A 26,103-nucleotide genomic window follows, 5' to 3' on the forward strand; every position below is an offset into this window, starting at 1 on the left:
GTCCCCTGGCTGCTTCTTTCAGGGGCACTTCACAAGGATCTGTTTTGCTATCAAAATGGCAGTGCCCACTGGCTTGCTCTGATGGGGACGGCAGGTGTCCTCTAACAGGCCGTGGGCTGAGGGCTGACCTCAGGTGTCATTCAGCATAGAAGCAGCTCCAGCTGGACCGCTGGACGTCCCCGTGTCCATGTGTCACTGGGAACCACAGCCCTCTGGGCCTGTCCCTAGAGTCCATTGCTGCAGAAGTGCTAAGAGTGGGGGTGCGCTCCCCGATTCCTAGGGGCCTGAGGTGGGGAGGGGCGCGCACTGTGGCTGAGTCCCAGGGCTCCAGAGCCACGGGGAGGCCACCGGGCTGCAGCCACCGGGCTCCCAACTGCTGGAGACACTGGGTAGAAGTTCACAGCCACCCCTGCTCCCCCTGCGTCCCTGTGCTTAAAGGGACACTGGGCCGTCGTCCATTTACCTGGCCTTCGTCTCAGAAGTGCAGCTTTGATTCTCGGGCTTCTGAACCCTGGCAGCGAAGCTCCCGAGGGGTGCTGACACACTCAGCTGTTATCCTGAAGGAAAGTCACAGAATGAAGGCAGCTGGCCACTCCCGAGGACAAGAGGAAACCACGTGGAGTGCTCGTGCAATAGCGTCCCTGGGAAGGAAGGGCCCTCTGGGACGATGGGCGGGCTCAGGGCCGGGCCAGGAGCGCAGAGGCTCCGATCTGCCTGCACATGCCTCTTCCTGTTTGCTTTGACACTTTTAATCACTTGCCAGTATCAACTTCCCATTTTTATGACAAAAATTAATTCACAATTGAAAAGAAAATCTCCGATGAGGTATTCAGACTTTCGAAGCCAGTGTGAAGCACTCGTAAGTATGACAACAACGCTTTGTGACTCACAGAAAACAAGTCCTCGGGAGAAGCCACGTGCTCACGGTTCCTGAGGCCTCGCGGCTCTGCAGGGCTGGGCCCAGCCTGCCCCTCCTGAGGTCCAATGGGCAGCCCTGCTCGGGTTCAGCCGTGACCAGAGGGTTCATTCCCTGGGTTCACAGTGCCTGGTGGCCTCCCTCTTGAGCAGTCGTGATAAGATGGCTCTGCTCTGGGGTTTGTGAAGACGCAGTGACTCAACATGAGTGAAACACTGGAGTCAGAGTCTGGAGTGTGGTAAAGATGGCCTTCTGTGTGAGCCTGGGCCGATTCCTTGTTTACCAGGCCCACTCTCGGGGGGGTGGGGGGTGCTTCCTCTGGGCTGGCATTGTCTGCATCTTGACAAACGGTGACAGAACTCCCCCATGGTAACACAGAATGTGGTCCCTGTCCCAGGTGCCTGTTCTCTGCCCACGAGTCCTCAGCCTCCACCCCAGGGACACTTGCACCACTGACCCTGATCAGGACAGTGTGGTTCAGCCTTTTTCCAAATGGCCTATAAATAGAATCATACAAGGTGCAGCCATTTCAGACGGGCTTCTTTTAACAGTGCATGTTCAAGGTTCCTCCTCGTCCTGCCTGGCTTGGCAGCTGGTTCCTGTTCATTGATATATAGTATTCCCCAGCATGGAGGTGCCAAGTGTATTCATCCATCCCTTGTCTATGGACACTGCGGTTGCCTCCAATTTTCAGCAATCATGGATAAAGCTACTGTAAACTCCACATGAAGGCTTTTGTGTGGATGCAGACTCATTTGGGTCAACACCAACGAGCATCAGGCTGGACCGATTGGTGAGAGCTGCCCTGCTATCTCCCAAAGTGGCTGCTGGTTTGCTTTGTGCCCCCAGGGAGCGGGAACCCCCCTGCTCCCCAATTCTGTTGCATCTCACACAACTCTGAGCTCTCTGCTGTGGGCTCCTGCAAGGCAGAGCTCAACTTTCCATTCTCTTTCATTGCAGCTAATTTGCACCCAGAGTCCACATGGGACTGGTGGCCACTTGGTGGGCAGCCCACCTGGGCTCTAAAACCCATGGACTCCTCTTGGGTTCCCCACCTCTGCACACTGATCCCTGGGCTCAGGCCCCACTGCTGTGCTCAGTCTTTGTCCCCCTCATAATTCTCTTTTGCAAGCCACAGAGCACTGCTGGGGCTGGCTGATGCAGAAGGGGATTCGTCCAGTTTATTAAAAGGGTGATGAACGGTGTGGATGGGAGCCACGTGGTGTCAGAAATGAAGTCCACAGTTCTGGTGGTGGCCCTGCCACCTTAGCACCTGCCAGGCGTCCACACAGCGGGTGAGGGACGCCGCCTAGGCTGGGACCTTCATGTCCCCAGATGCGCCATGCGTGGGGATCAAAAGCATCATGGTCTGAAGGGTCTGAAGGTCAGTAACTGTTGTGACTGGTGGGTCAGGGCAGGCGTGGGGTCTGTGTTCACCTCCCTTCACCTGGATCTCAGGACAGCTCACAACGTTTGGGACCCTGGGGGCACTGTGACTTCAGGAGGCAGAGTGGAAGGCCCCCAAGGTTAAAAGACAGGGTAAAGGAGAGAGGGGACGTATAGGAACAGCAAGGCCAGCAAATGGGATGCTGGTCACAGCTCCGGGCTGTGGAAGGAGGGCAGAAGGCACCTCAGCTGGTTTTCCCATATTTAGGTTCTTGAGGGGGAGGGGAGTGACCCTCCTCCCACCTACCACCTTGGGTGACATGCTGAGTCCAGGTAGGGACCACAGGACTGCATTTACCCAGTGTCTGCTGTGGGCAGGCCGAGGTCCAGCCGATGCCCAAGTATCCACCCAGCCTTTCCTGGTGACGTGGGCACCGTTAGCATCGTCCTGTTTCAAAGATGAGGAAGCCGCAGCAGGGATAGGGTCCCACTCAGGCAATGGGGTGGGCAGTGAGGGGTCAGGGACTAACCCAGCCCACGTGGACCAGAGCCGCCGGGGCGCTCCTGCCCCTCTGCTTAAGAGGAGTTAACTCAGTCCGGCAACAACAGCTTCCCCTTCTGGTAGTAGTGCCAAGCTGTTTGGGTCTTCTTAAGTGACAAAAGGGGTCGATTACTGAACTCTGGTTGTTAACAGCAGCCTGAAACCTGCAGGGGCAAAGCAGGCAAGGGTGGGCGGAGAGCTGGAAGGTGGGCAGATTGGTGATGAACTAACGCAGCTGGGTGTGAGGCGCTGAAGCAGGAGCAGCGTGTGGGGGCTCCCTGCTCGACTTCCCTTCTCTCGGCTCAGCCTTGCTCAGGATAGAGCGTGGTTAACAGCAGATCCAACTGGATGAAGAGGTTCCAGCGACGTCTGGCCACGGCAGGACGGCAGGAGGACGGAGCACCAGGGACATGTGGGAAACGCCACGCTTGAGTGGAGTCCCAGCCAGGCAGGGTGTCCCCAGGTCCACAGGGCAGGGGCTCCGAGCAAACCCAGAAGCTCAGCGGCAGCAGCCAGAGAGAGATGGCCTGGGCCCCTGGGCCATGTGGCTCCTGCCCTCCGGCTGCACCTCCCAGCTGCCCCAGACCCTGCTGGGGCGCCTGCTCCCCAAGCCTTTGAGACTCCCGTCACCTCCCTAAGCCCAGCAGTCACCAGGAAACCAGGCCAGGAAACGGGACGAGCAGCTTCCCCGAGGCCCAAGTCAGGACAAAGGCAGGAGGAAGGAATCCTTCTGGAAAGTTCCTCAACGCATCTCAGTAAAAGTCTCCTGAGAGCTTGCGGGGTTGGTTGGGGAGGCCCGGGACACGAGGGCCACCATGGGGAAGGGGCAGACCCAAAGCAATCAAGAAGCACCGGGCCTCAGAAGAGCCTCCTCCAGACGGACATGCTGGCTTGCATATCTCGCCATAGTTTTCAAGAAAAATAAATTCTTAACAGCAAAAGCAAAAGTGTATCCATGCCCACATCTACCAGGTGCTGAGTTGGCCATTTTAAACCACCCTGGGCCTTTCGGTGCCACGGCCACCCTACAGTGCAAATGCCATTGTAATCCCCATGTGCAGGTGAGGAAATGAAGGGGCGGGGGACAACTGGCCAGGCTATGACCACAGAGCTGGCCTCGACCCCAGCCCGTGCCCAGGCCCTGCGTTCACAATCACTGCACTGAGGAGACTTTTCCTGCTCACCCCACACTGTGGTGGGCAGCGGGCACCGCACGGCCCCACCATGCTGCCCCACCCACCGCGCTGGGTGCGCAGGACGGAGGCAGAGGCTGGCTCTCGCTGCAGGAGACGTCAGAATCCAGGCGACATTCACAGAGCTCTTCCCCTGGAGGTCTGTGTGTGGAGGAACCAAGGAAGCCGTCCTGCTCCTGGCTCACAGAGAAGGAGCTGGGGGTCCAATTTGCCTATAAATATCAAGTGGGAGAAAGTCTCCTAAATCCCCCAAATGCCCCGTGTTTTTCAGCCTGCCAGACTGACTAGGAAAGCAGAGGGGGGGCTCATTTCCAGAGAAGCTGGGCAAGAGGGGCCCATGATGCATTTGGGCAAAGGGCCTGTGATCTGATGACTTACTGCTGTTTTCAGAGCTATCAAGAGCTGTCTCTCACGACTGTCATGTGTGGCTGAACAGGTTGTGCACTGCAGAACTCTGGTAGAAGGTCCCATTCATACAGATGCCTCAGTCTGGAGGGAGGAGCCCCCATTCCTTCTCTCTGATGAAAAACGTTGTGCAGTGATTTGAGTCAAGACTTGGGCATCCAGTACGTAGCACCTGCTGGCAGGGGCCAGCTTGACCATTTCCCATTGCCTAGGCTGCGGAAAGCTCAGAAGAGGGTACCGCTGACCTCTTCCATAGAGACAGATGGTTGTGTGGTGCTTGGTGCTGATCCTAAGACAGAAGGTCCAGATGAGGACTGATGGACAAGCACAGCCATTAACAGAAAGGCTCAGCTCCTCCTCCACCCACAGACCCTGGGAGTGGCTTCTTCTCTCATCCTGGACACCCAACCCTGAGGCACTCAGCATGCCCGTCCCGCCCACCCACTCCCAGGGCACCATGGAGGACGGAGCGTCCTACCCTCGTCCATCCCACCAGGGGAAGGTGACTGTCCTTTGCTCCCCTTAGTCCTCCCTTGGCCCCTGTGAGGACAGCAGCAGTGGACAGTGTGACTGTAGCCTGTCCTACTTGGGCCAGGCAGAGAATGTCTTTGGTGTGAGGACACCTGTGCTGGGGCCTGTTCTTTGGAGTCATGGACCTGGGCGGGGACAGCACCCCGGGAGAGCTGGGCAGGTTTCCAAAGTGATTCTCCTGAGGATCAGGGGCACTCCTGGGCTCAGTGGGCAGAAATCAGATTGCTAGGTGTCCTGGCCCAAGACTGTCCTGCAAGGACTGTCCCATGTCCTCCATGACTTTCACAGGCTCCAGGGACAACGCCACCGTTGTTCTGATTGCTCAGGAATGCAAGCTCAGGGTGGATCAAGGAGTGCAGGTGCCTGTTGGTGACCTTACCAGGTGCTGTTCCCTGGCTGGAGAGTCTCTTCCCCACTGCCCGGTGTGGGGCTGGCACCATGCTGGTCTGTAGCAGCGTGGGCAGCCTCATCTGCCCCCCGTAGAGAGCCGCTGTCTGGTGTGGTCCTGTGCAGGAAGCAGCGTGTTGGAATAGGGACAATTGCCCTGCGTATGGGGCAAGTCCTCGGCTGACTGCTGGTCCGCATTGTGAGAGAGAAACGTAAAGTCTCTGTTGAGGGGCAGGGGTATCCGGCGCCATAGCACTGAGAGCTGCAGGGCTGGGAATTCGAGGCCACTTCATCATGGCTGTTGGGACTTCTGGCAAAGCGAGTCCTGTCCCTTCCCATTCATTCCACAGCCCTTTACTGTAGAATGAGCGAGCAGCACCTGACATGGGCCAGGCGCTGTTGAGGCCGGGAGAAATCAGTGGGCGAGCAGAACAGACGGGGCCTGGAGGGGGCATCAGACGCTGAGGGAGGCGGGATGAGAAGCAGGGTGAGGAACAGCCCTGCAGACCCAGCGCCTTCCACAGGCCCCTCTCCGTCTGGCTCACAGGGAGACGGCAGCTGGTGGGCTCCGGATCCCGGGCTGGGACAGGGCTCCGGGCAGCACAGAGGTCAGGAAGATTGTGCACCAGCTCCTGACTCTTCTGGCCGAAGTCTCACAGCTGGATTCCCACTTCCTTGACCACAGGGAAGAGGTGGCCATGCTGTCCACAAGGAGGCAGAGCATGTCACCCTCCAAAGATGCAGAAGAAGGAGGTCGGGGCTCCCCACCTTCCAGCCTGCTCCAGCCAGGGACCCTGCAACCCCAGTGCAGGGGCTGCCCGGCTTCCTATGGTTCCAGGCAAGGACAGCCAGGGACGAGTCTGCGCTGGTCACCTGAAGGAGACATTTTGATATAAGGAACAGTTGCTTGCACACGAAGCTTCAGCTCTTCACCTGAAAGGGGAAGGGAGCCCGGAAGTGCTGTGCAGGTGATCTGCAGGAGCAGCTGTCCCCTGGTGCTGAGGGACAGGAGAGCCTGGGGTTATGGGAACAGGATTTGATGCGAGATGTCCTGCAGGCCTGGGAGCCTCCAAGGGGACTTGGCTGGGCAGCTGGCGCAGAGGGAGCCCTGGAGGTGGAGTCAGCTCCTGAGGAGGGCCAGCCGGCTGGTGCCCTTGCTCTGAGGGGTGAGATGAGGCTGGGTCTGAGCAGGCTGGAGAAACCAGAGGTGTTGCTGGGTGGTGCTCGAGGGAGGAGCGGGGAGGCCGGGAGCCCAAGGAGAAGAAGGGCGGGGACAACCCCTCCGTCCTCCAGCCCAGGAGTGTCCTGCCAGCCGTCCCCCAGAAAGCCCTGAGCAGGGACAGTGGGCAAGTCAGACAGGGCACGGAGGAGGGCTCGGAACTCCGAGACAGCAGCTGCCCTCCTCGGGTCGTCACACCCGGGGCGTCTCATTTCCATGAAGCAGAACCCAGCGATTGCTGGCTGATGCTCCTCTTGAGAGCGTACTGAGGAACTCAGGCTGCGTCCCCTTGGGACCCTGTCACTTGCACAAACATTGCTTATCCATAAATAGGACATGGACATTTGGGCCAATAGGAAGCAGCCATTCCCTCTGTCCTCGCTTCTCCACCAACTGCACCCTCACTTGCTTCCTCAGAGCGACAGCGCTGCATGACCACATGCAGCAGCCTCGGAGGTAGCCCGTGGATTGTCAGTAGCGACTATTGAAAGTCATTCAGGAAACTGAAATAGGAGGAGGGATTTCTAGTGTCCATAGCACCATGGGGAGGGTGGCTCTGGCTCACAATAAATTGTCCTGTAAAGAAGCAGAAGAAAGGAGCCAGGGATTTCTAACACAAAGAAACAATAGATGCTTGAGGCGATGGACATGTGTCCACCCTGATTTTATCATGGCACATTGTTCGGTTACCGAATTATCTCAGGGTATCCCATAAATGTGTGCAATTATTAGGTGCCAATTCAAATGCTTTTTAAAAATGTAATTGCTTTGACAAGAGTGACGATTCATCTTCAAAGAGGAAGAAAAGGTATTTCAGAAAAGGCTCAGCCACGTGGGGAAACGTCAACATCTGGGAGCAGGAAGAAGTCAGCTTATTCAGGGTTCTCCAGAGGGTTCCAATTTCCTTCTTTTTATCTGTGTTGGTACCTACGTGTGCATGCGTGTGTGAGAGGGACATTGATGGTGACGGTGTTTCCCCAGCAACCTGAGAGACAGGAGGGCCAGTCTACATGTGCTGGTCACTCACGGAGCCCAGCTCCCAAATCCAGCTTGCTTCTCTCCTTCCTGCTCCTTGGGGATGAGGGCAGGGTCCAGAGTGCAGGGAGGAAGGGACCCAAAGCCCCAAGCAGGGTCCTCTCAGTCTCTGTCAGGCCCTCCGCCATCCTGGGCCTGGCTTCTTCCCATGTCCATCCCATTTGAGAGAGAAGAGAGATCTCGGGTCAGCAGCACTTACACCAAATCCTGCTGGTCAGCAAGTCCCTGAGGCCAGCCCAGAACCAGGACCAGGGGCTGGACTGTGCTGTCCAGCAGGGCTGTGAGAAGGGCACTCTGGAGAGGAGGAAGTAAGTGGCAGGACAGGTGGCCAGGCCTTCCTGGGAAACACCTTCTGCCACATACGTCCATGCCCTGAGTCCCAAAGTTCTCCATGAAGATAAAGGGGATGGAGTCCCCCAACCTCCAGGATGATGAGAAGGACAGACGGGCTGCGTGTCAGCACAGACCGGGAGACACAGCGACTGAGCCCGAGGAGGGACTGCAAAGAGTCTCCCGCTGTGGGTGGGTAAAGCCGTGTGTCAGGAAGCCTCCACGGATCTGGAGTCCACTGTCCAAAGCAGAGGCAGGTAATGGGGCTTAAATGACCAGATTCAGAACCCACCCTGGCATGGCGGTCCTCCTCTGGAGAGGCTGCTGCTGCTCAGGGTCCTTTGGCCAGGTCTGCAGACATCTTTGATTGTTACGGACTGGATATGGGCTGCTGCTGGCCTCTGCAGGGGGGAGGCCAGGGATGCTGCTCCACGTCCTGCTGTGCACAGGTCAGTATAGGAGACATCAATTGTCCAGCCCCAAATATAGATGTGGCTGAGGCCAAGAAAGCCCGGTCTGGAGCGGTGCCTGCCTGTGGTCAGAGCTGCTCCGTGGCTGGTGAAATGGTCTCCTGTGGGAGCACCGTGTGGGAGGCGACCGTGCCCCATGACCACGAGGTTGAGAGCAGAGACATGCACTGAACACGCCTCCTGCTGGCTGAAGCTCACTGGAAATACCGGAGCTTCCTGGGAACACGGATCTATGACTGGAGGAAAATAGGCTTTCCAGTAAGATGATCCCAAAGACGCCGACATCTGCTCCATGTCACACGGAGAGGACGTCACAGCAGACAAAAGAAGCCACCCAGCTTCCTCCCAGGCAGTCTCCTGCTCCACGCAGGGAGGTGGGAGCAGGGGCCCCAGTGGGGAGCCCCTGGGCCCTTGTGCCTCCCTGCCAGTGGTCAGCTGTGGCCACCTGCAGAAGATTAAGGCTCCTGGCATGGCTGCCTCTTTCCTTTTGACCTTCATAGAAGTTGCCACCTAACGACCTTCTCTTTGGGCCCTGCAACCCAGCAGGCACCACAATCTCACCGCAACACTTACAAGGTCAGCCAGGGCCAGCAAGGGCCTGGACTGGACCACACCCAGACCCAATGTACAGCCTTGTGAACTTGAGCACACAACCTCATCTCAGGGTGCCCGTGTCTCACCCGTACAGTGGGTGTCGGAGGATCCCCTACCTCATCTGCTACCGCAAGAACCAACCGAGGGGCCACACGTGGGCTCTTGCCAGGTTTCCAGAGAGCCTCATCCCCGAAGCCAGACTCCACCAACACTGCCACCCCGAGGAGGCCCCAGCCAGCCTCCTCTCCACGCTGCTGGCAAGTTCTCCTGAAACGGCAAACAGCCGCAAAGACAGAGCCGAAGAAGGTTCTTCTGTGGCCTCCGCTGCCTGGATTGCGGGGCTGCCACAGCAGCACCCGGCAGCAGGTTGGCACCTCAGGCAATAGAAACCCATCCTCTCGCCCCGCTCCCAAGGCTGAAGACTCAGTCTGAGGGCAGGCAGGGCTGGTTTCTCTGAGGACCCTCCTTGGTGGGGTACAGCCCCTCTCACTGTGTGCAAACCTGATGTCTCTGTGCTTTCTAACCTCTTCTCTGTAAGGACACCCGTCAGACTGAACCGGAACCCAGGGCAGTGGCCCATTTTAACTCACTCTGTTCCTAAAAGACCTTCCTCCAAGTGGAGTTGCGTCCTGAGGAACTGGGGGCCTGGGCTTCAGCATACGAACGTGGGAGGGGGGACCCGATTCAGACCGTTCTAGGGTCACTCCAGGCTCAAGTTGGCTCTCACTCCCTCTGTGGTCTCCACTGACCCCAAGGGCTGGCCTCACATCTGCAGCCTGTCTCTGCCTGCTCCCAGAGATCCTCCTGGCCCAGCATCTTCTCTACAGCACATCTCCCTGGGCAGAAAGTTTCCTGTCCTCTATCAGAAGCCACTGAGTGCAGTGAAACCTTTTCTCAAAAAGCTCACTGGGAAGAGCGAGCCAGACTTCTCTTCTGATTAATTAGCCCAGGAGATCAGGCCCTTGTGACTGCTTAGCCCAGAGCCTCAGCTTCCCCATCTGAAAACAGGGCAATAGCACCTGTCTAGTTGGCGTGCTGTGGGGACTTAGTAAAGTGGAAATTATTGTCCACCCGGGACGTTGCATCATCAGCTGCTGCCGCGCTCACTGCCACCGCGTTATCAATGCTCTGTCTCAGTCCAGGATGAAGACCAACCACAAGAGGGGCCACCAGGGCCAGACCAGACACTGGCCTCCCTGGGGCTGATACTTCTGCCAAGCCTGAGGGCGAAAGAGGAATTTCCATATCCTTGCTTCTACACTTGGGAAAAAAAAAAGCAGAGAGAGAAAAATATCAGAAGAACATAAATTGTGCCATGAATATGGGTGATATTTAACTAAGATTTAAATTCATCCAGCATTTAAACCCAAATGAAGGAAATGGCATTAAATTCACATAAGTGCCGGATTATGCACACGAGTCGGAAATATTAACTCTAACTCCGTCCCAGAACAGGGTGCCTGGCCGGGCGCGGAGTACAAAGGGGGCCCAGAGCTTTCATAGATCATCCCTTCACATTGTCAGCACTGGAAAGTGGCAGTTAATAAGTTCCTGACAGGTACCGTTAGCCCTGTTCTAAGGAGACGTGATGGACAGGTCTCCTCCGCTCCCTGGAGGGCGGCGTCTGTGGGTCTGGCAGAGTCTCCTGCGCTCAGCTCCCTGTGGGGCTCAGAGACCAGAGGCAGGGGGGGAAGCACAGGGGGTTCAGGGCCAGGAGTTAGAAACACAAAGGGCAGACGTGGGGGTGAACAGGCTGGACACCTGGGGTCCATCCTGAGCACTGTAGGGCAGCGGAGCTGCACTCGGATTCCCACACCATGAGTGGACTTGAGCTCCCACCACAGGGACAACAAGAGCCTGGTGCCTCTGTAAGGGTAGACGTGCCCTGTGCCTTGTTACGGTGACTGCTCTCCCACCAGTCTGCAGACACGCTGTGCGCCTGGAGTGCACACAGTGAGATTCATGTTTAAAAGTTCGCTTTCCCCCTTTCTCTCCATCCACGGCGTCCCTTCTCTCATCTGTGAAGTTCCCCAGGGCTGTCACCGATCACGACTCAGCTCGGAGGCTCCCTGGTGGCTTTTCTGAAACCTCTGTTGGGCGAAGTCAGCGTCCAGACCCAGACAGGGTGCACAGTTCCGCTGGTGCACGTGGGCGAGCCCTAAGCTGCTCTGACCATGTACCCTCACCTGGGGAGAGGACCCTCCTCCTTAGACTTCGTCACAGCCACCTTTATGTAGAGTTCATTCCGTGTTTGTGTAAAGCCATCTCGTTCTGAGGCCAGCTCTGTGATTTCAGCCTTATCTCTTGCTGTGTGTGCAGGAGGTGAAGGGGAGAGGGCGCGGGCTGGCATGCCACTGTGTCCCACGCCGGTGCCCAAGTGTCGAACGTGCTGAGTAAAACAAGTTCACATTGAAAAAGCTAATAGTGAAATACGTTAATAAACACATGGAATATTGATGTCATTAAAGGTGAAATGCTTGTGAATTATAAATAAATAATATTCAAATTTCTTTAAAAACATGATCCAGGTGTCCCCAGGCACGTGTCCTCACCCTCCCAGGTGCACAGCTCAGAGACGCTGCTGTCCATTACCACCAAGCCTCCCTGTGCCTCCCTGACCTCCACCTCCCCTCGGGCTCTTCCCAGCCTCCCCACCCCACCAGGCCAAGCCGAGGCTGCCACTCTCCTCCCCACTCCTATGGACGTGGGTCCTGTGCTCTGTCACTCAGTAGAAAGTCCTTAGCATGAGGAGGGCAGCTCCCATCACCCCGGCCTCAGGAATGACGTGTTTTATGACGGAGACCTCTGCCCCACGCTGTGGACTCCAATCACATTCTTGGCTTGTTCGGCGTTTACAACAATTAGAATCTTGGAAGCCAGCTCCACATTGCCTCCTCTGTCTTCATGCACCTTACTCACTCAGACCTCCCTCACCTCCTAAACCCACTAATTTGGCCCATTCTATTTTTATTAGCACAGCCCTCAGAATAGGTCTATGTCTGGTGTAGCAGTCAGGATGGGCTGGTGACAAATAACCCCAACAAAGTCCCAGTTACTAGGCAGGAGGAAGGTGGAACTCTCATTTGGACCCTGACCCTCGAGGCCTTGTAGGGAGGCTCAGGGAACCCCAGGCTCTGAGAATCTAGACGGATGGCCACCACCACCTTAAACACCAGGCAGGTACCGTGGTGAGGAGAAGGCGAAGCTCCTGATGGTCCCTCCTTGGACCAGCAAGGAAATGACACCTGTCACTCAACTCCCTCTTCTCTCTGTCTCCCTCCCTCTCTGTTTCTCCCTCTCCCTCCCTCTCTCCCTTCCATCTTTATTTCTTTCAAGAAGTCTGCTCCTCTGTGATGGTTCAGCCTGGGGTGGAGATGGAAGGGAAGTGACCTGGGTCAGGAGCAGGGACCGTGGCCAGGCCTCAGATTATGGACAGCCTCGTGCACGTGCTTTGCAACCCAACTGAAATCCTTCTGCTTTGGGCAGAGACTGAGGGTGGTAAACTCCTGCACCTCACAGTGGAGCTGGCCCACCTTCTCTGAGGCATCGGTCACCACCCGGAGGCTGAGCTCCTGGCCCCTTTGCATGGGGAGTCCATGCCTGGTGCCCAGATGAAAGGCCTTCACAGGAAATTCTTTCTGTGATGTTGGAACAACCCAGTAATCGCTGCTCTGCTTTTCTTCATGCCCCTTTGAGTGCCAAAAGAGGTTCCCATCCTTTAAAAAATGGGAACCCAGAAGGCATTTGGGCAGAAGGACGTGGCAGGGCGGGGCAGACGGGCCGAGGCTGACCTGGGCCTGGTGCTTCTTTGCCTCTTCCCAGCATGTGGAGAAGGGACGTCACGTCTCAGGCCTCCGGTTCCTGGTCTGTGAGATGCCCGTGGTGATGGCACCTGTGTCCTGGGCCCCATGAGCATCAGGAGGGAGGATGCCCGGAACCCTGTCCTCTGCCAGGTGCTCCACACCTGGGTCTCCTCAGGGTCTCGCTGACTCTTCCCGTCCCGCTCCTCGCTTGGCCAGCCAGCCTGGGACGGATGCTCTCCTGGCTCCTCGGCCCAGCCCCCTCCCTCTCTAGGTTAGCTCCTGGGGCCGCCAAAAACCCTGACCTTGTCATTCCAAGGCCAAAGGCAGACATGGCTTTCCCAGGGTCGGGGTGGTGGTGTCTGTCTCTGCTCCCTGTGGGGCTCCAGGGTTCCCCAGCTTCTTCCCTAGACCCTCCCTCCACCTTCCAGCTGGCCAGAGACATCCTACCAGGGCCAAAGCACCCCCTCTGCAGCTGGCACCAAATCTTTCCCCCCAGGAGCAGCTGCGTGATGATTAGGGCCACTCCAATACTCCAGGGAGTCCCATCTCAAGATCCTGAACCTTGCACAGCAGCCAGGGCATGGAGCAGCCTCGGCGCCCACTGAGGGGACTGAAGAAGCAGCAGGGCACCTGTGGCTCAGCCCACTGAGGAGGGACACCCCAGCATTGGGGACCACCTGGATGAGCCCGGGGGACCTCGAGTGGATAAGCCAGACCCAGGGCAGACACCACAGGGTCTCACCCACCCACTCACTCTCACACGTGGAGTCTGCTTCACAGTCGACCTCGTGAAGCAGAGGGTACAAATGAGGCTGCCAGGGCTGGGCAGAGGGGAGTGGGCGCCTGGGTCAGGCACAGACTCCAACTACGTGGCATTATTCGGACGCAACGGTCCAGCAGGTACCACAGGGTGATGGTTCTTAACAACACCGTATTGTGTGCCTGAAGTTCCCCGAGAGAGTAGGTAATAAATGTCCTCACACACACACACCCAGAGGTCGCTGTGAGGTGGTGGTGTGAATTAGCTGGGTTGTGACATCATTTTATGGTCACCTCTTTACCAGGATATCAGGTCCTACCCTTTACATACATGTGATGTTAGATGATTTCATTTGCCAATTGCTCATTTGCCAGTGGAGCTGAGGATAGAAGGTCCTTAGCTGGTCACATCCACAATGGCCCACACAACATCCTCGTGACAGCGTCTGCGACATACTGCCAAAAGCAGCAGCCTGTGCCTGTCCTGCACAGGAACTTGCTCCTCCCAGGGAGGTCTCCGACAGCCCCTTGCCCGCCCGTACTCCGGGCCACAGGTCCTGCGGAGGCTCACTGGCCCCGCTGTCTCTCCCCATGCCCTCCCAGGTCTCCGACAGGTGTGACTACGTCTTCGTCAACGGGAAGGAGATGAAAGGCAAGGTAAACGCGGTAGTCAGCTTCACCTACCAGCACCTGAGCAGTCCTCTGGAGGTGACCGTGTGGGTGCCCCGGCTCCCTCTGCAGATCGAGGTCTCAGACACCGAGCTCAACCAGATCAAGGGCTGGAGAGTCCCCATCGTCTCCAACAAAAGGTGTGTGAGTGAGTGAGTGCCTGTGCATGTGTGTGTGTCTGTGTGTAAGTGTACCTGTATGTGTAACTATGTGTGTGCCTGTGCGTGTGCCTCTATGTGTGTGCGTGTGCCTCTGTATGTGCCTCTGTGTGTGCGTGTGTGTGTGTGTGCTGGTGTGTGGGTCTGCCTCTGTATGTGTGTGCATGTGCATGTGCCTGTGTGTGTGTGCATGTGCCTCTGTGTATGTGCCTGTGTATGCCTGTGTGTGTGTTCATGTGCCTATGTGTGCACCTATGTGTGTGTGCCTGTGTATGCCTGTGTGTGTGTTCATGTGCCTATGTGTGCACCTATGTGTGTGCACCTGTGTGCGTGTGTGTGCCTTTGTGTGTGTGCATGTGCCTCTGTGTATGTGCCTGTGTATGCCTGTGTGTGTGTGTGCATGTGCCTGTGTGTGTGTATGCCTCTGTGTGTGTGTGTGTGTGTGTGTGTATGCCTGGGTGAGACAGACTCCCTAATACAGACCCACGTTGAGTGCGATTAGGCTCAGAGGGAAAGGGCAGGGGCAGCTCAGTGCAGCAGGACAGGACCCAAGGCCCCGTGAGGTATGTCCAGGACAGGGCTGCCAGTCTCTGCTCCAATAGCCTCCTGTTGGCTTCGCCTGCCACTGGATGCCCCACCTGCCACTGGATGCCCCACCTGCCACTGGGCGCCCCACCTGCAGGAACCTCTGAGCCTGCTTGCCACCCAGGCCATCCCGATGGCCCAGTCTCAGTATCACCCTGTGTGCGCCTGAGCCTCACAGCCAGCGGTGAACCCCTCAAGGGTGGGGTGGGGATCACATTTGCAGCCATAAGCAGTTGGCCCCCAGTAAGTATCCGATGGACTGACTGGCTCTCTGACAGGCCAGCTCGGGACAGTGAGGAGGAGGAGGACGAGGAGCGGCGGGGCCGCGGCTGCACCCTGCAGTACCAGCATGCCATGGTGCGCGTCCTGACGCAGTTTGTGGCCGAGGCGGCCAGCCCTGGGGGCCACCTGGCCTACCTGCTGGGCTCAGACTGGCAAGTGGACATCACGGAGCTCATAAGCAGCTTCATGCAGGTGGAGGAGCCCAGGATCGCCAAGCTGCAGGGAGGGCTGGTCCTGGCCGGGCAGGAGCTGGGGATGACCACCATTCAGGTAGGACATCCCCAGAGGCAAGGGCTTCTGTGTCCCTGCCTCAGCAAATTCCTCAGAGCAAACTCCATTCTGGGGGTGACCTTAATGACATGGACAAGCAAGGACTCCATGGGTCACACTGGCCTTGGATCTTGGGAAATACTCTTTGGTCTGAGTGGCCCTCCCCTGAGCACCTGCCAGGCCCACGTTGGCCTCCACCCTCCACCTCCCGACGTCCCCGCCTAAGCTTCACGTTTCTCCATGACGTCTTTGCCACCTTGGCCAAGTCCCACCTCTGACCCGATGGCACCTGAACATCCCAGGGGTGTGGGGACGGCAGGGGGCTATCACGCCATTGGCCTTGTGGGCAGGTGCCCGCTGCAGGGAATGGGGACAGAGAGGCCCGCGGGCATTGCTGGTGGTTTAAACAGTGCAGCGTCATGGTTGTGCAGGGTAGGGGTCCACACTGACAAAATCACACATGTGCGCACTGATTCCTGTCCGCCTCTCCGGCCCTGCCCGCCCTTCCTCCCTCCCCTACCCCCTGACCTTCCTTGTGCTCCTCTATCTATCTGTTTTCACTGGTGCTTTCCACAGATCCGGGAAGGTGCGACCCCTGTGGTATACTTACAAGTGCTCATAACAAGATTTTGTTGAGCTCGCACCATTTGTCCTCCCCTCCTCTCCTCCCTCCTCCCTCTTCTGCACGGGCCTCCCTGTGGATTTAGGATGTCCGATCCCTCCACGCAGCCATCCTTTATTTGCTCTTTATTTTTAAGTTTATTTTGGGGTTTGCAGCATTGGGGATTAAGCCCAGGACCTCGTAGCCCAGTGGAGGAGCACTGGCCTACTTAGTTCTGAGTCCTTGGTTCAAGCCCCAGTGGCTCTGGGGGGTTTGGAAGAAAGGTTTGTACAAGTGGCCGGGGCGGGAGGCCATGCGGGGAGGCTTCTGCAGGTTTGGTCATTTACCCCCCAGCTGGGAACAAAGGATGAGTTCATCCCCTAACAGTGCCCCCCGTGTAGGAGAGGGGAGCACCCCAGGCAATCTGAGGCTTCCAAATCAGCGCTGCCCGGGGATACCCTGGAGCTGCAGCGGTACTGGGACATGGAACATTTGGGACTCAACCACTCTGCAAAATGGACTGGTAAAGAGATGAGTTTATCCAAGGAGGTAATCACAGGGGTGGGTTTCTGAGGGTACAAGACTTCCCCCGGTTCAGTCCGCATGTCACACAGCAGAGTATGTGCCTATACACTTTGGGCACCCTGCCACTCTTTCCGCCATCTCTGGTTCACTCCTAGACCTTAAAGTGGTGCGGATGCTGTGGAACTCAGTGCCATTCTGTGTGTAGTTCAGGGAACACAGAGAAGGACGGGTCCTCCCATGTGCAGTTCACACCCAGCTGATCACCGTCGGTTGAATCTGATACAGCTGGGAGCTGTAGATGGGTTTGGACTGTGGACTGAGAGTCACATGCACAAGAATCTCTAGAAAGTGCCATCAGCAAGGGCAAGCAGGCCAGGTGTGCTTGTTGAAACAGTGGGGAGCTTAGGGTTGGGCAGACAACAGGGAGCACAGAGGACTGTGGCAGGGGACGTCAGGAGGAGCTGCCGGCCCAGAGCCACCTTCCAATGCAGTTTTTCCAGGAACCAGAAATCTCCCTTTTATATAAAACCTTCTGGGTTTAAAAAATAATAATAATGGCCACTAATCCCACAGTCAAGTATGACTTATGTCAGACAAACGTCTTCCCTGTGGCAAGAGCTTCCAACTCCCACCAAAGACAAAGGTCTTGAAAGATCTGACCACTGATCGCTGATGCCTGGAAACTGGATCAAGAGATTTGTTCTAGAAGAAGGCCCCGTGGGAGAGGCCCATCTCCCAATCCTCGTTCTCCTGTCCTGGTTCCCACCCTGTGTGGAGCACCCTTGTGCCAGGGGACAAGTCCCTGGGACCACATGGAGCCCTTTCTGACGATGCTGCTTCTGCCCTTTAGATCCTGTCCCCGCTGTCGGATGCCATCCTGGCTGAAAAGACCATCACCGTGCTGGATGAGAAGGTGACCATCACAGACCTGGGGGTGCAGCTGGTGACAGGACTGTCACTGTCCCTGCAGCTCAGCCCTGGGAGCAACAGAGCCATCTTTGCCACCGCGGTGGCTCAGGAACTTTTGCAGAGGCCCAAACAGGTGAGCAGGTATCAGGCTCCTCCCAGGTCAGGTGGGTTTTGCACCAGGTGGACACCTGGACAAACAGTTCATGTCCACTGCAGGAGGGCTTCCCGGAAGAGGAGGACACACAGCAGGTGGCTGCTCCCCCTGGGGCCCCCCCAGCTCCCTCTGACCAAGGCAGAAAAGATTTCAGCAGGTGAAACTAAGAGCCACCAGGACACAAAAGCAAACGGGGAGCCCTTGGTCCACCTGCGTCACAGTGTCACCTGCTGTCTCACATGCCCATTCCTGCTCCGTCCAAACAGTCCTGACTGGACATGGTGGGACCTCTCCAGCCGTGGAGGGACAGGGGCAGGGGCAGCCTTGGGAATCACCACAGTCTGCACCAAGGCCCTGCACAGAGCCGGGCACCAGGTCTGGGGACTGGGAAGGAGACAGGGGTTGTGCTCCCAGTTAGTTGTTTAGCTCCAGGAGAAGGGGACAAGCGAGATGGCACCCTTGGTGATTTTCTTCCTTGTGTGATAACAGGGTGTGGGCTGTGTGTTTGTTGTCTGAGTGAACGCACGTGTGTGTTTGTGTATGTGTGTCTATGTGTGTCGAGTGTGTTGGGTGTGCTGTGTGTTGTGAAGGCACCTTATGTTTGCATGTGGTTGTGTGTGAGCTGAGGGTGTGTGTGGCTATGTGTGCATGCTGATGGTTGTGTATGGCTATGTGTGTGAGCTGAGGGTGTGTGTGGCTATGTGTGTGTGAGCTGAGGGTTGTGTGTGGCTATGGTACGAGCTGAGGGTGTGTGTGGCTGTGTGTGCATGCTGAGGGTTGTGTGTGGCTGTGTGTGTGAGCTGAGGCTGTGTGGCTGTGTGTGTGAGCTGAGGGGTGTGTGTGGCTGTGTGTGTGAGCTGAGGGTGTGTGTGGCTGTTTGTGTGAGCTGAGGGTGTGTGTGGCTGTGTGTGCATGCTGAGGGTGTGTGTGTGTGGCTGTGTGTGTGCTGAGGGTGTGTGTGGCTGTGTGTGTGAGCTGAGGGTGTGTGTGGCTGTTTGTGTGAGCTGAGAGTGTGTGTGGCTGTGTGTACATGCTGAGGGTGTGTGTGTGGCTGTGTGTGTGCTGAGGGTGTGTGTGGCTGTGTGTGTGAGCTGAGGGTGTGTGTGGCTGTGTGTGCATGCTGAGGGTGTGTGTGTGTGGCTGTGTGTGTGCTGAGGGTGTGTGTGGCTGTGTGTGTGAGCTGAGGGTGTGTGTGGCTGTTTGTGTGAGCTAAGAGTGTGTGTGGCTGTGTGTACATGCTGAGGGTGTGTGTGTGGCTGTGTGTGTGAGCTGAGGGTGTGTGTGGCTGTGTGTGTGAGCTGAGGGTGTGTGTGGCTGTGTGTGCATGCTGAGGGTGTGTGTGTGGCTGTGTGTGCGTGCTGAGGGTTGTGTGTGTCTGTGTGTGTGAGCTGAGGGTGTGTGTGGCTGTGTGTGCATGCTGAGGGGTGTGTGTGGCTGTGTGCTGACATAAGGGTTTCCACAGAGGGCTGTTTATGGGCCTTGCAAGTGGAACAAGCTCCCTCCTTGTTCAGAAATGGACCCTTATCATTTCCTAGAGGCACTCGCAGGTGGTTAGCTCTCTCTATGCCCAAGGCAAGGAGGGATGACCTCAGGATCCAGGATCCATCCTGATTGTCCCCAAGTCAAGCTTCTCTCCCTGATTCGAGAAGCGCTCCCCCTGCTCGGCTTTAGTCTGGTGGCTCACCTTAAGGCAATGTAAACATAACAGAATGAATATCTTCCACTTACACAGGCCACCCTCGTAAGCCCTCCCACTAACCAGTGACAACCTCTGACACCCCATTGACTTTGTTGTGCAGGAGTGAGCAGCCACCAGCCCATCTTCCCTCCAACGTTCCAGGGAAGCATACCTTGGTGCACAATGCTGCATGCCAGCTGGGTGCCGTTTTGTTTTGATTGTGAGTCTTTGTGGGTATGAATCCTAGGTGCCCTGGCTACCTCTGACCTCTTGCTACACCACTCCAGTGGTTTCCTCTGCTCCGTAGCACCCCTTCGGCTGCTGTTTCCCTTTACTGGGACCCGCCAGCGAGCTTTCCAGAGCTTTCCAGCCCATTCTGATTCACCTGTTTTACTCAACAGGAAGCGGCCATCAGTTGCTGGGTCCAGTTCAGTGATGGCTCAGTCACACCCTTGGATATCTATGATGGGAAGGACTTCTCCTTGCTGGCCACGTCCTTGGATGAAAAGGTGGTCTCCATCCACCAAGACCCCAGGTTCAAGTGGCCGATAATCGCTGCGGAATCGGAAGGACAAGGAGCGCTGGTCAAGGTGGAGATGGTCATTAGTGAGTCATGCCAGAAATCCAAGCGAAAGAGTGTGCTCGCTGTGGGAACGGCAAACATCAAAGTTAAGTTTGGCCAGAACGATGCTAACCCCAATGTCAGCGATGGCAGACCCATGGGGACAGGGGTCCACCTGGAAAGTGACGTTGGGGATCGGAGGTCCAAAGCACCCCTGCAGGAATGGGGGAGCCCTGAAGGCCAGTACCTGGGCAGCTCTTCCATGGGACTCATGGAGGGAAGAGGAAGCACCACCGAGAGGTCCACCTTCCAGAAGAAGGATGGCCAGGGAAGCCCACCAGATGGTGACAGCCGCCTGCAGACCATCCCTGTGGATATCACCAGTTTCCCAGACGCGGCCGACCTCCCCCGAAGCAATGAGGAGACGGAGGAGAATGACCCGGCTCAAGCATCCAAAGGGCTGAGCGACCTGGAGATTGGGATGTACGCCTTGCTGGGCGTCTTCTGCCTGGCCATCCTGGTCTTCCTCATCAACTGTGTGGCCTTTGCGCTGAAGTACAGGCACAAACAAGTGCCCTTCGAGGAGCAGGAGGGCATGAGCCACGCCCACGACTGGGTGGGGCTGAGCAACCGGGCAGAGCTGCTGGAGAACCACATGAACTTTGCATCCTCCCAGGATGAGCAGATCACTGCCGTGGACCGGGAGCTGGACGTGGAGGAGAGCAAGTACCTCCTGGGCACGCGCTCCCACAAAAGCATCAATGGGCAGCTGCTCACACCCACGGGAGTGGTGCTCACGGCCGGGAAAGACCAGAAAAGTGAGCCCCCAACGTCCCCTACCTCGAAAAGGAAAAGAGTGACCTTTACCACCTTCACCGCCCTCTCCCCCGATGACGGGTGCCCCGCGGGGAGCTCCACCGTGATGAGCAGGGAGGACGACATCAAGTGGGTCTGTCAGGACCTGGACCCCGGGGGCTGCAAGGAGCCGCAGGAGTACGTGGAGAGGCTCCATGAAGACGTGTGAGCCGGCCCGATGCTTGTGCATACCACCTTGCAGCCTTGAATGAGGGCACCCGGAAGAAGGGAGGGGGCAGGACAGGAGAAGGTTGGCACCGTCCAGAAAATGCCCCGGTTGGCTGGGGAGGCCCGGCCAGCCTCGAGGCTCACGTCCTGGCCCACCAGGTCTTGCTCAGGGGAAGGTTCTTTAAACTTGGAGCAAAAAGGACTGTGAATCACGGAGCTTCTGAGCATTTCCAGCAAAAAACCAGTGTCTCTGTTTAATGGAAGCAATTTGGATTTCGTAAAATTCCACATGACGGACAGCAGAAGTAAAGCCAGGTTCAGGTTATACGTGCCCAAATCAATGGGAGAAGTGTGCGCTCCCATGGGTGCAGCTGCCTGGCTGTGAGCATGACCATGGGCACCAGCGAGTGTCCAGCAGCTACGGCAGGCATGGCTGTGAGTGGCCACCTCCCAAGGGCCAGGTTGAAGCTGCCTGGGTTATCGACAGACCCAGGCAGGTGCTGACGAGGACAGAAAGGCAAACAGAGGTTTATAGGCCACAGATAACTTTGTAACAACTTGCCAAGACAAACACCACCGCTCTTCCCAGCACTCCAGAGCCATCCTTGTTGGGTAAACTGAGGACACTGGGCACAGAATTTCAGGGTCGAGAAACCAGGCTCTCTCCACAAGTCTGTTCTGTAGATCTTGCTCCTCACTGCTTCTCCACCTTCAGAAGCTGCTGGTCACCTGCATCTGGGGTAGGGGTGGGCAGATTCCAGCATGTGCTCAGTCCCCTCCCTGGGGTTTTGTGTCAACTCCAGGTGACGTTCGGCAGAGCAGCCCGGGACATGCTTCACCTGGGGGAGCCTGGTCCCTGGGGAGTGGGCAGTGAATTCAACACCAAAGGAGGTGGGTTCCTCTCGCTGCTTAGCTAGAAAGAAGAGGGGACCCTTCTGCGATGGGCCCATGCTGTTCACCTTGGTCTTCCACCAGCCACTTGCCATCAGGCCATTAATAGAGCTCTGGGGTCCGAGTGTCATAAGCAGGGTGTGCAGAGCAGGACCAGCTGTGAGAGGAGGCAGCAGGCAGGTGGGCCTGCATGGGCCTGGTCAGCCCGCGGGCTTCCTCCCCAGGAGAGGCAGAGGGAGGCCTGGCGTGCAGGGGAGGAGGAGGCGGCACTAGGTCGCGGTCCTCCAGGTGGCCCTGGGAGGCTTACCCTTGCTTAATGTCCAAAGGGCTCTGGGAAGACCCTCAGATAAAAGACCTGTGAGGGTGGAGTGAGCCTCACCCGATCTCACATGGAGACAGAATGGCAGGCTGGATGCACCCAGCGGGGCAGGACCTGAGAAGGTGGAGGGGAGGTGGCAGCGGAGGCCACAGAGCAGAGACATAGAGCAGAGGCTGTGGAGCCAGCTCTCGCTCTCTGTGTTTTCAACTGTGCGATTTCCCCTCTCTCTCTCTCTCTTTCTCTCTCTCTCTCTCTCTCTCTGTTCTTCAGCTCTTTTTCAAACTCTCTTGCTGGTCCTCTGCACTCTCTTCTTCCTCTCCTCCTGCTGCTTTCCTCTATGGGTCTCTATTTCCTTCCTCTCCTCCGCCTCCTCTTTTTCTCTCTCCCTGCCACGTAGTCGAACTCCCATGGTGTGACACATGTGTCGGTCCCAGCAGGCCACCCTTCCAGCCCTGGCACTCTCCCTCCAACCGTGGTGCTAACAGCTCTGACACTGGGATCCCTGCAGCCAGTACGTCACATGCTCCTGTCCCCAGTTTTCTCGCCTTGTTTAGTTGGGTGACTCACCGTCACCTCTTTCCCATGACAGTCCTTTGCTTTCTGCCCCTGCTCCTGTTTCTCGCCATTCTTCCCCTGAGACGTTCCGTTGACTCCCGCAGCCACTGCCCACTCCCAAGTCCATCTCTGTGTAGAATGTATTGTAGATTGTAAGAATGTAATATATATTTATAAACTTGCCTACTGTAAATATAAAACGTGCATTCAGCAGCGTCATGGCTGATCTTTGTCTCCCTGCGTGCTGACCCCTCCCAGGGGCTGGCATCGGTTGCAAATGGCTCTCCGGGTGCAGTGGCTTTTGGTAAATGAAAATGCAGATTTGAGGATCCAGCACAATCCAATTACACCCTGACATCGTGTAATGCTGCTGTCTGCATGGAGGGGATGTTGACATCTGATGACAAACTGCATTGTGTGCTAAGCATCTCTCCTCCAGGACCGGAAAGGATTTGCAAATAAATCACACGTGTAATTCCCTCCTAAAAGCACACTGAGCGATGGATGGTGGAAAGCCGGAGCTGTTCAGGAGCCACAGCGCAGCCTTGCTCCGAGCGGGAGCCAGGAGGGTGCTCTGTCTTTCTCCAGCCTTGGTCTTCACTCACAGTAACACTGGGCTGGGTTCAAAAGCTTAAAGCTAGACCCTGTCTCACCTGCAGCCTGACAATCACACAGAGAAGCTGGTGGAGTCCCGGAGGCACACAGCAGGCGGGATCCTCCATTATTTCACCAGCACTTCCTGAGCAGCTGTGTGCCAGGAGGGACTGTGAGCAACAGACATAGAGCAGAGGTGACCACAGCCCCTCTCAAAGACCTCACCCACTTGGGGGGGCGGGCACTAATGACAAACATCTTTTGCAGAGCCATAAGTTTTACAGAAGGCAATAAGACAGGTTTCAAAATAGAGAAAGGTTGAGCTAACATTTAAAAACCTTGCCCCTTTCACCTAAAATGACCTAGATTTCTACTCTCCCTTGCTGATCCAGACCCAGGCAAAAGGGCTTCTGGTTGGACTTGGACTGAGCAGGGGTAGGGGTCTCCCGACCCAGGTCTTCCTGGCTGTGAATGGCAGTCCCGTGGGTGCCCATTTCGCGGCTCTTCTTGTCCTAGAGAAACATTTCTCCCCAGCTTGTCTCCACCTCAAAGAGGGGAGAGGGGATAGAGCCGGAGGGACCCTGTGCTCCCAAGACCATTAGCAGAGTATCACTTTAGCACCTCCCAAGCCAACACGGGAGGTCGTTGCCTCAAAACAACAGGAAGGTGCCACTGTGACAAGTTCCCTAATGTGATCTATGTGCCCAGACTTCCAGACAGCCATGTGCAAAGGTCTTAATGAGCTGAAGTCCCTACAGGGCATCTTTTGGGATGTGAATAAAGTGACACTGCTGTTTCTCACACCTGGCTGCCAGCTCACTTACGCCCCCTGTAGGCTGCCAAGAAGAAAGTCTCCCATCCTGTGCTGGAGGCCCAAGCAAGCACAGAGCCAGCTTCCCCTTGCCACCTGGCCTTCTGGGGAGGCACCTGCTCTCTGCTTCTCAGGTTCCCGTGCAGGAATGTGGTCCTAACAGGACTACAACCTGGGAAATGTGAGCAGTAGAAACATATCTCGCAGAGCTGGAGCCTGAAGGTGTTAGAGTTGGTCCTGAGGGTGTGAGGGGCGTCCATTCCCCACTTCTCTCCCAGCTCCTGTGGTTTTCTGGCTAGCCCTGTTGTTCCCAGCCTTGTAGAACATCAGCCTGCATCTCCTGCCATCCTCGCCTGGCCTCCTCCCTGTGTGGGCCCGTGTCCAAAGGTCCTGCTTCACCAGGCATGTTGGATCAGGCCCCAGCTACACCCATGTGACCCTGTCTTAACTAATTGCATCTGCAAGCACTATATCTAAATAAAGCCACATTCACATCCTGGGGACTAGCTCATCCTCAGTCCAAAATTAAGTGTGGTCCCTCATGGGGGGGACTTAAGCCATAGTGCTGGCCTTTGGCAGGAAGGTCCTGGGCAGCTGGCTGCTTCCAGCACCAGCCTGGGCCTTCTGGGACTGTGTCATTAAAGCCCAGCTTCACCCCATTTCACACACATTCTGCAAATGAAGGTGAACCACCCTGGGAGTGCAAGGGAGTGGTGTGCCCAGGGGCCCTGGGACAGCTCTGAGCTGAGCTAATCACCCCTGTGGCACTTCCTGGACCATCTTCCGCTCCTTCCCCCTCACAGTGGCTGTGGCAGCAGCAGATGATGTTGGGGCAGGGGTGTGGGTAGCCAAGGATGCTCTCCCAGGACACCTGCATCCTCCATCCTGGTCCTCCTACCACCTGGATGATGCTCCAGGTGGTGTGCAGGGGACAATGCTGCCAAGAGCCTCAGAGGCAGCTGGACTTGGCTCAGAGGCTTCCTGGCCCAGCTGGCAGGCCCCCTCACAGCTACAACACACCTGCCTTACCTCAGCCCCCGCGGGGTGTGCACACGGGGAAGTGCTGTGCAGTCTTACTCCAGTCCTGGAGCCCAGGGAAAAGAGAGGTAATCCTGACCTAACCCACAGCCTGGGGCCTCAGAATGGAGAGGGGGCAGATTCCCACGGCAGGCTCAGGACACCGAAATGGGAAAATGGATTCACCTCTCTCAGGTCCCACCAGAATACGTTCCTATGAGCTCTGCTCTCTAGATAACTGGAAAGACTCTGAAACAAATGTGTGGGACCCCAGAATATGGAGGGCCAGGCTGACAAATGGGAGCAAGACCCCTCCACTGAAGAATCCCTTCACTCCCTGGCTGGATCCCCCCACAAGAGGGGACAGCCAGCACTCTCTCTCTGCAGGGCCCTTCTTCCTTTGACAGCCAGGTCTTGAATTTCTCTGAGATGTTTTCCTGATGTTAAAACAAGCCTCACCCAACTGTCCTGCTAATGGCCTCGAGGCCCATGGGCAGAAGTTTCTTTATGACTTCAAAAGCTTCTGTCTCGCTCTTGTTTGCTTCACGCACACACAGAACATTTCATGGCTATTAGATGAATCTACCAATTACACAGTCAGTGTTGCTAAGTGAGAATTAACAGGACAGCCTGCTAAACCACGGTCAGGTCACACCATTCCTGGCCTAGCACCAAGAGATGCCCATCATTCCCAGACTAGAATCCAGACTCCCAACCATGGCTGAAAGGTCACATGCAGGGGTGCCCATCATTCACCTCACCTCCCACCACCGGCCTCCCAGCTCCCCTCACGGAGCTCCTCCCTTTGTCCTCCAACGTGACAAGCTCATCACCACCCAGGGCCTTTTCCTAATTGCTGCTTCTTTCTGGATCTCTGTTCCCAAGATTTTCACAGGTCTGACTCCTCCTCGGCATTCTTCACCCCCCTTGG

The 26,103-nt window shown here is 56.6% G+C and overlaps 1 protein-coding gene across 1 annotated transcript in view; it reads left to right on the plus strand.

The window, feature by feature from the left end:
* Window positions 1-20,986, plus strand: part of Tmem132d (transmembrane protein 132D) — a 500,207-nt gene extending 479,221 nt beyond the window's left edge. The window contains exons 6-9 of the mRNA XM_027952047.2: window positions 14,173-14,378; window positions 15,260-15,533; window positions 17,510-17,701; window positions 19,802-20,986. Of these exons, the coding sequence (XP_027807848.2) occupies window positions 14,173-14,378; window positions 15,260-15,533; window positions 17,510-17,701; window positions 19,802-20,986 (1,857 nt within the window). The remainder of the gene's footprint in view (window positions 1-14,172; window positions 14,379-15,259; window positions 15,534-17,509; window positions 17,702-19,801) is intronic.
* Window positions 20,987-26,103: the final 5,117 nt, after the last annotated feature.

Source organism: Marmota flaviventris, chromosome 1 (genome assembly GCF_047511675.1).
Source record: "Marmota flaviventris isolate mMarFla1 chromosome 1, mMarFla1.hap1, whole genome shotgun sequence".
Classification (NCBI taxonomy): domain Eukaryota; kingdom Metazoa; phylum Chordata; class Mammalia; order Rodentia; family Sciuridae; genus Marmota; species Marmota flaviventris.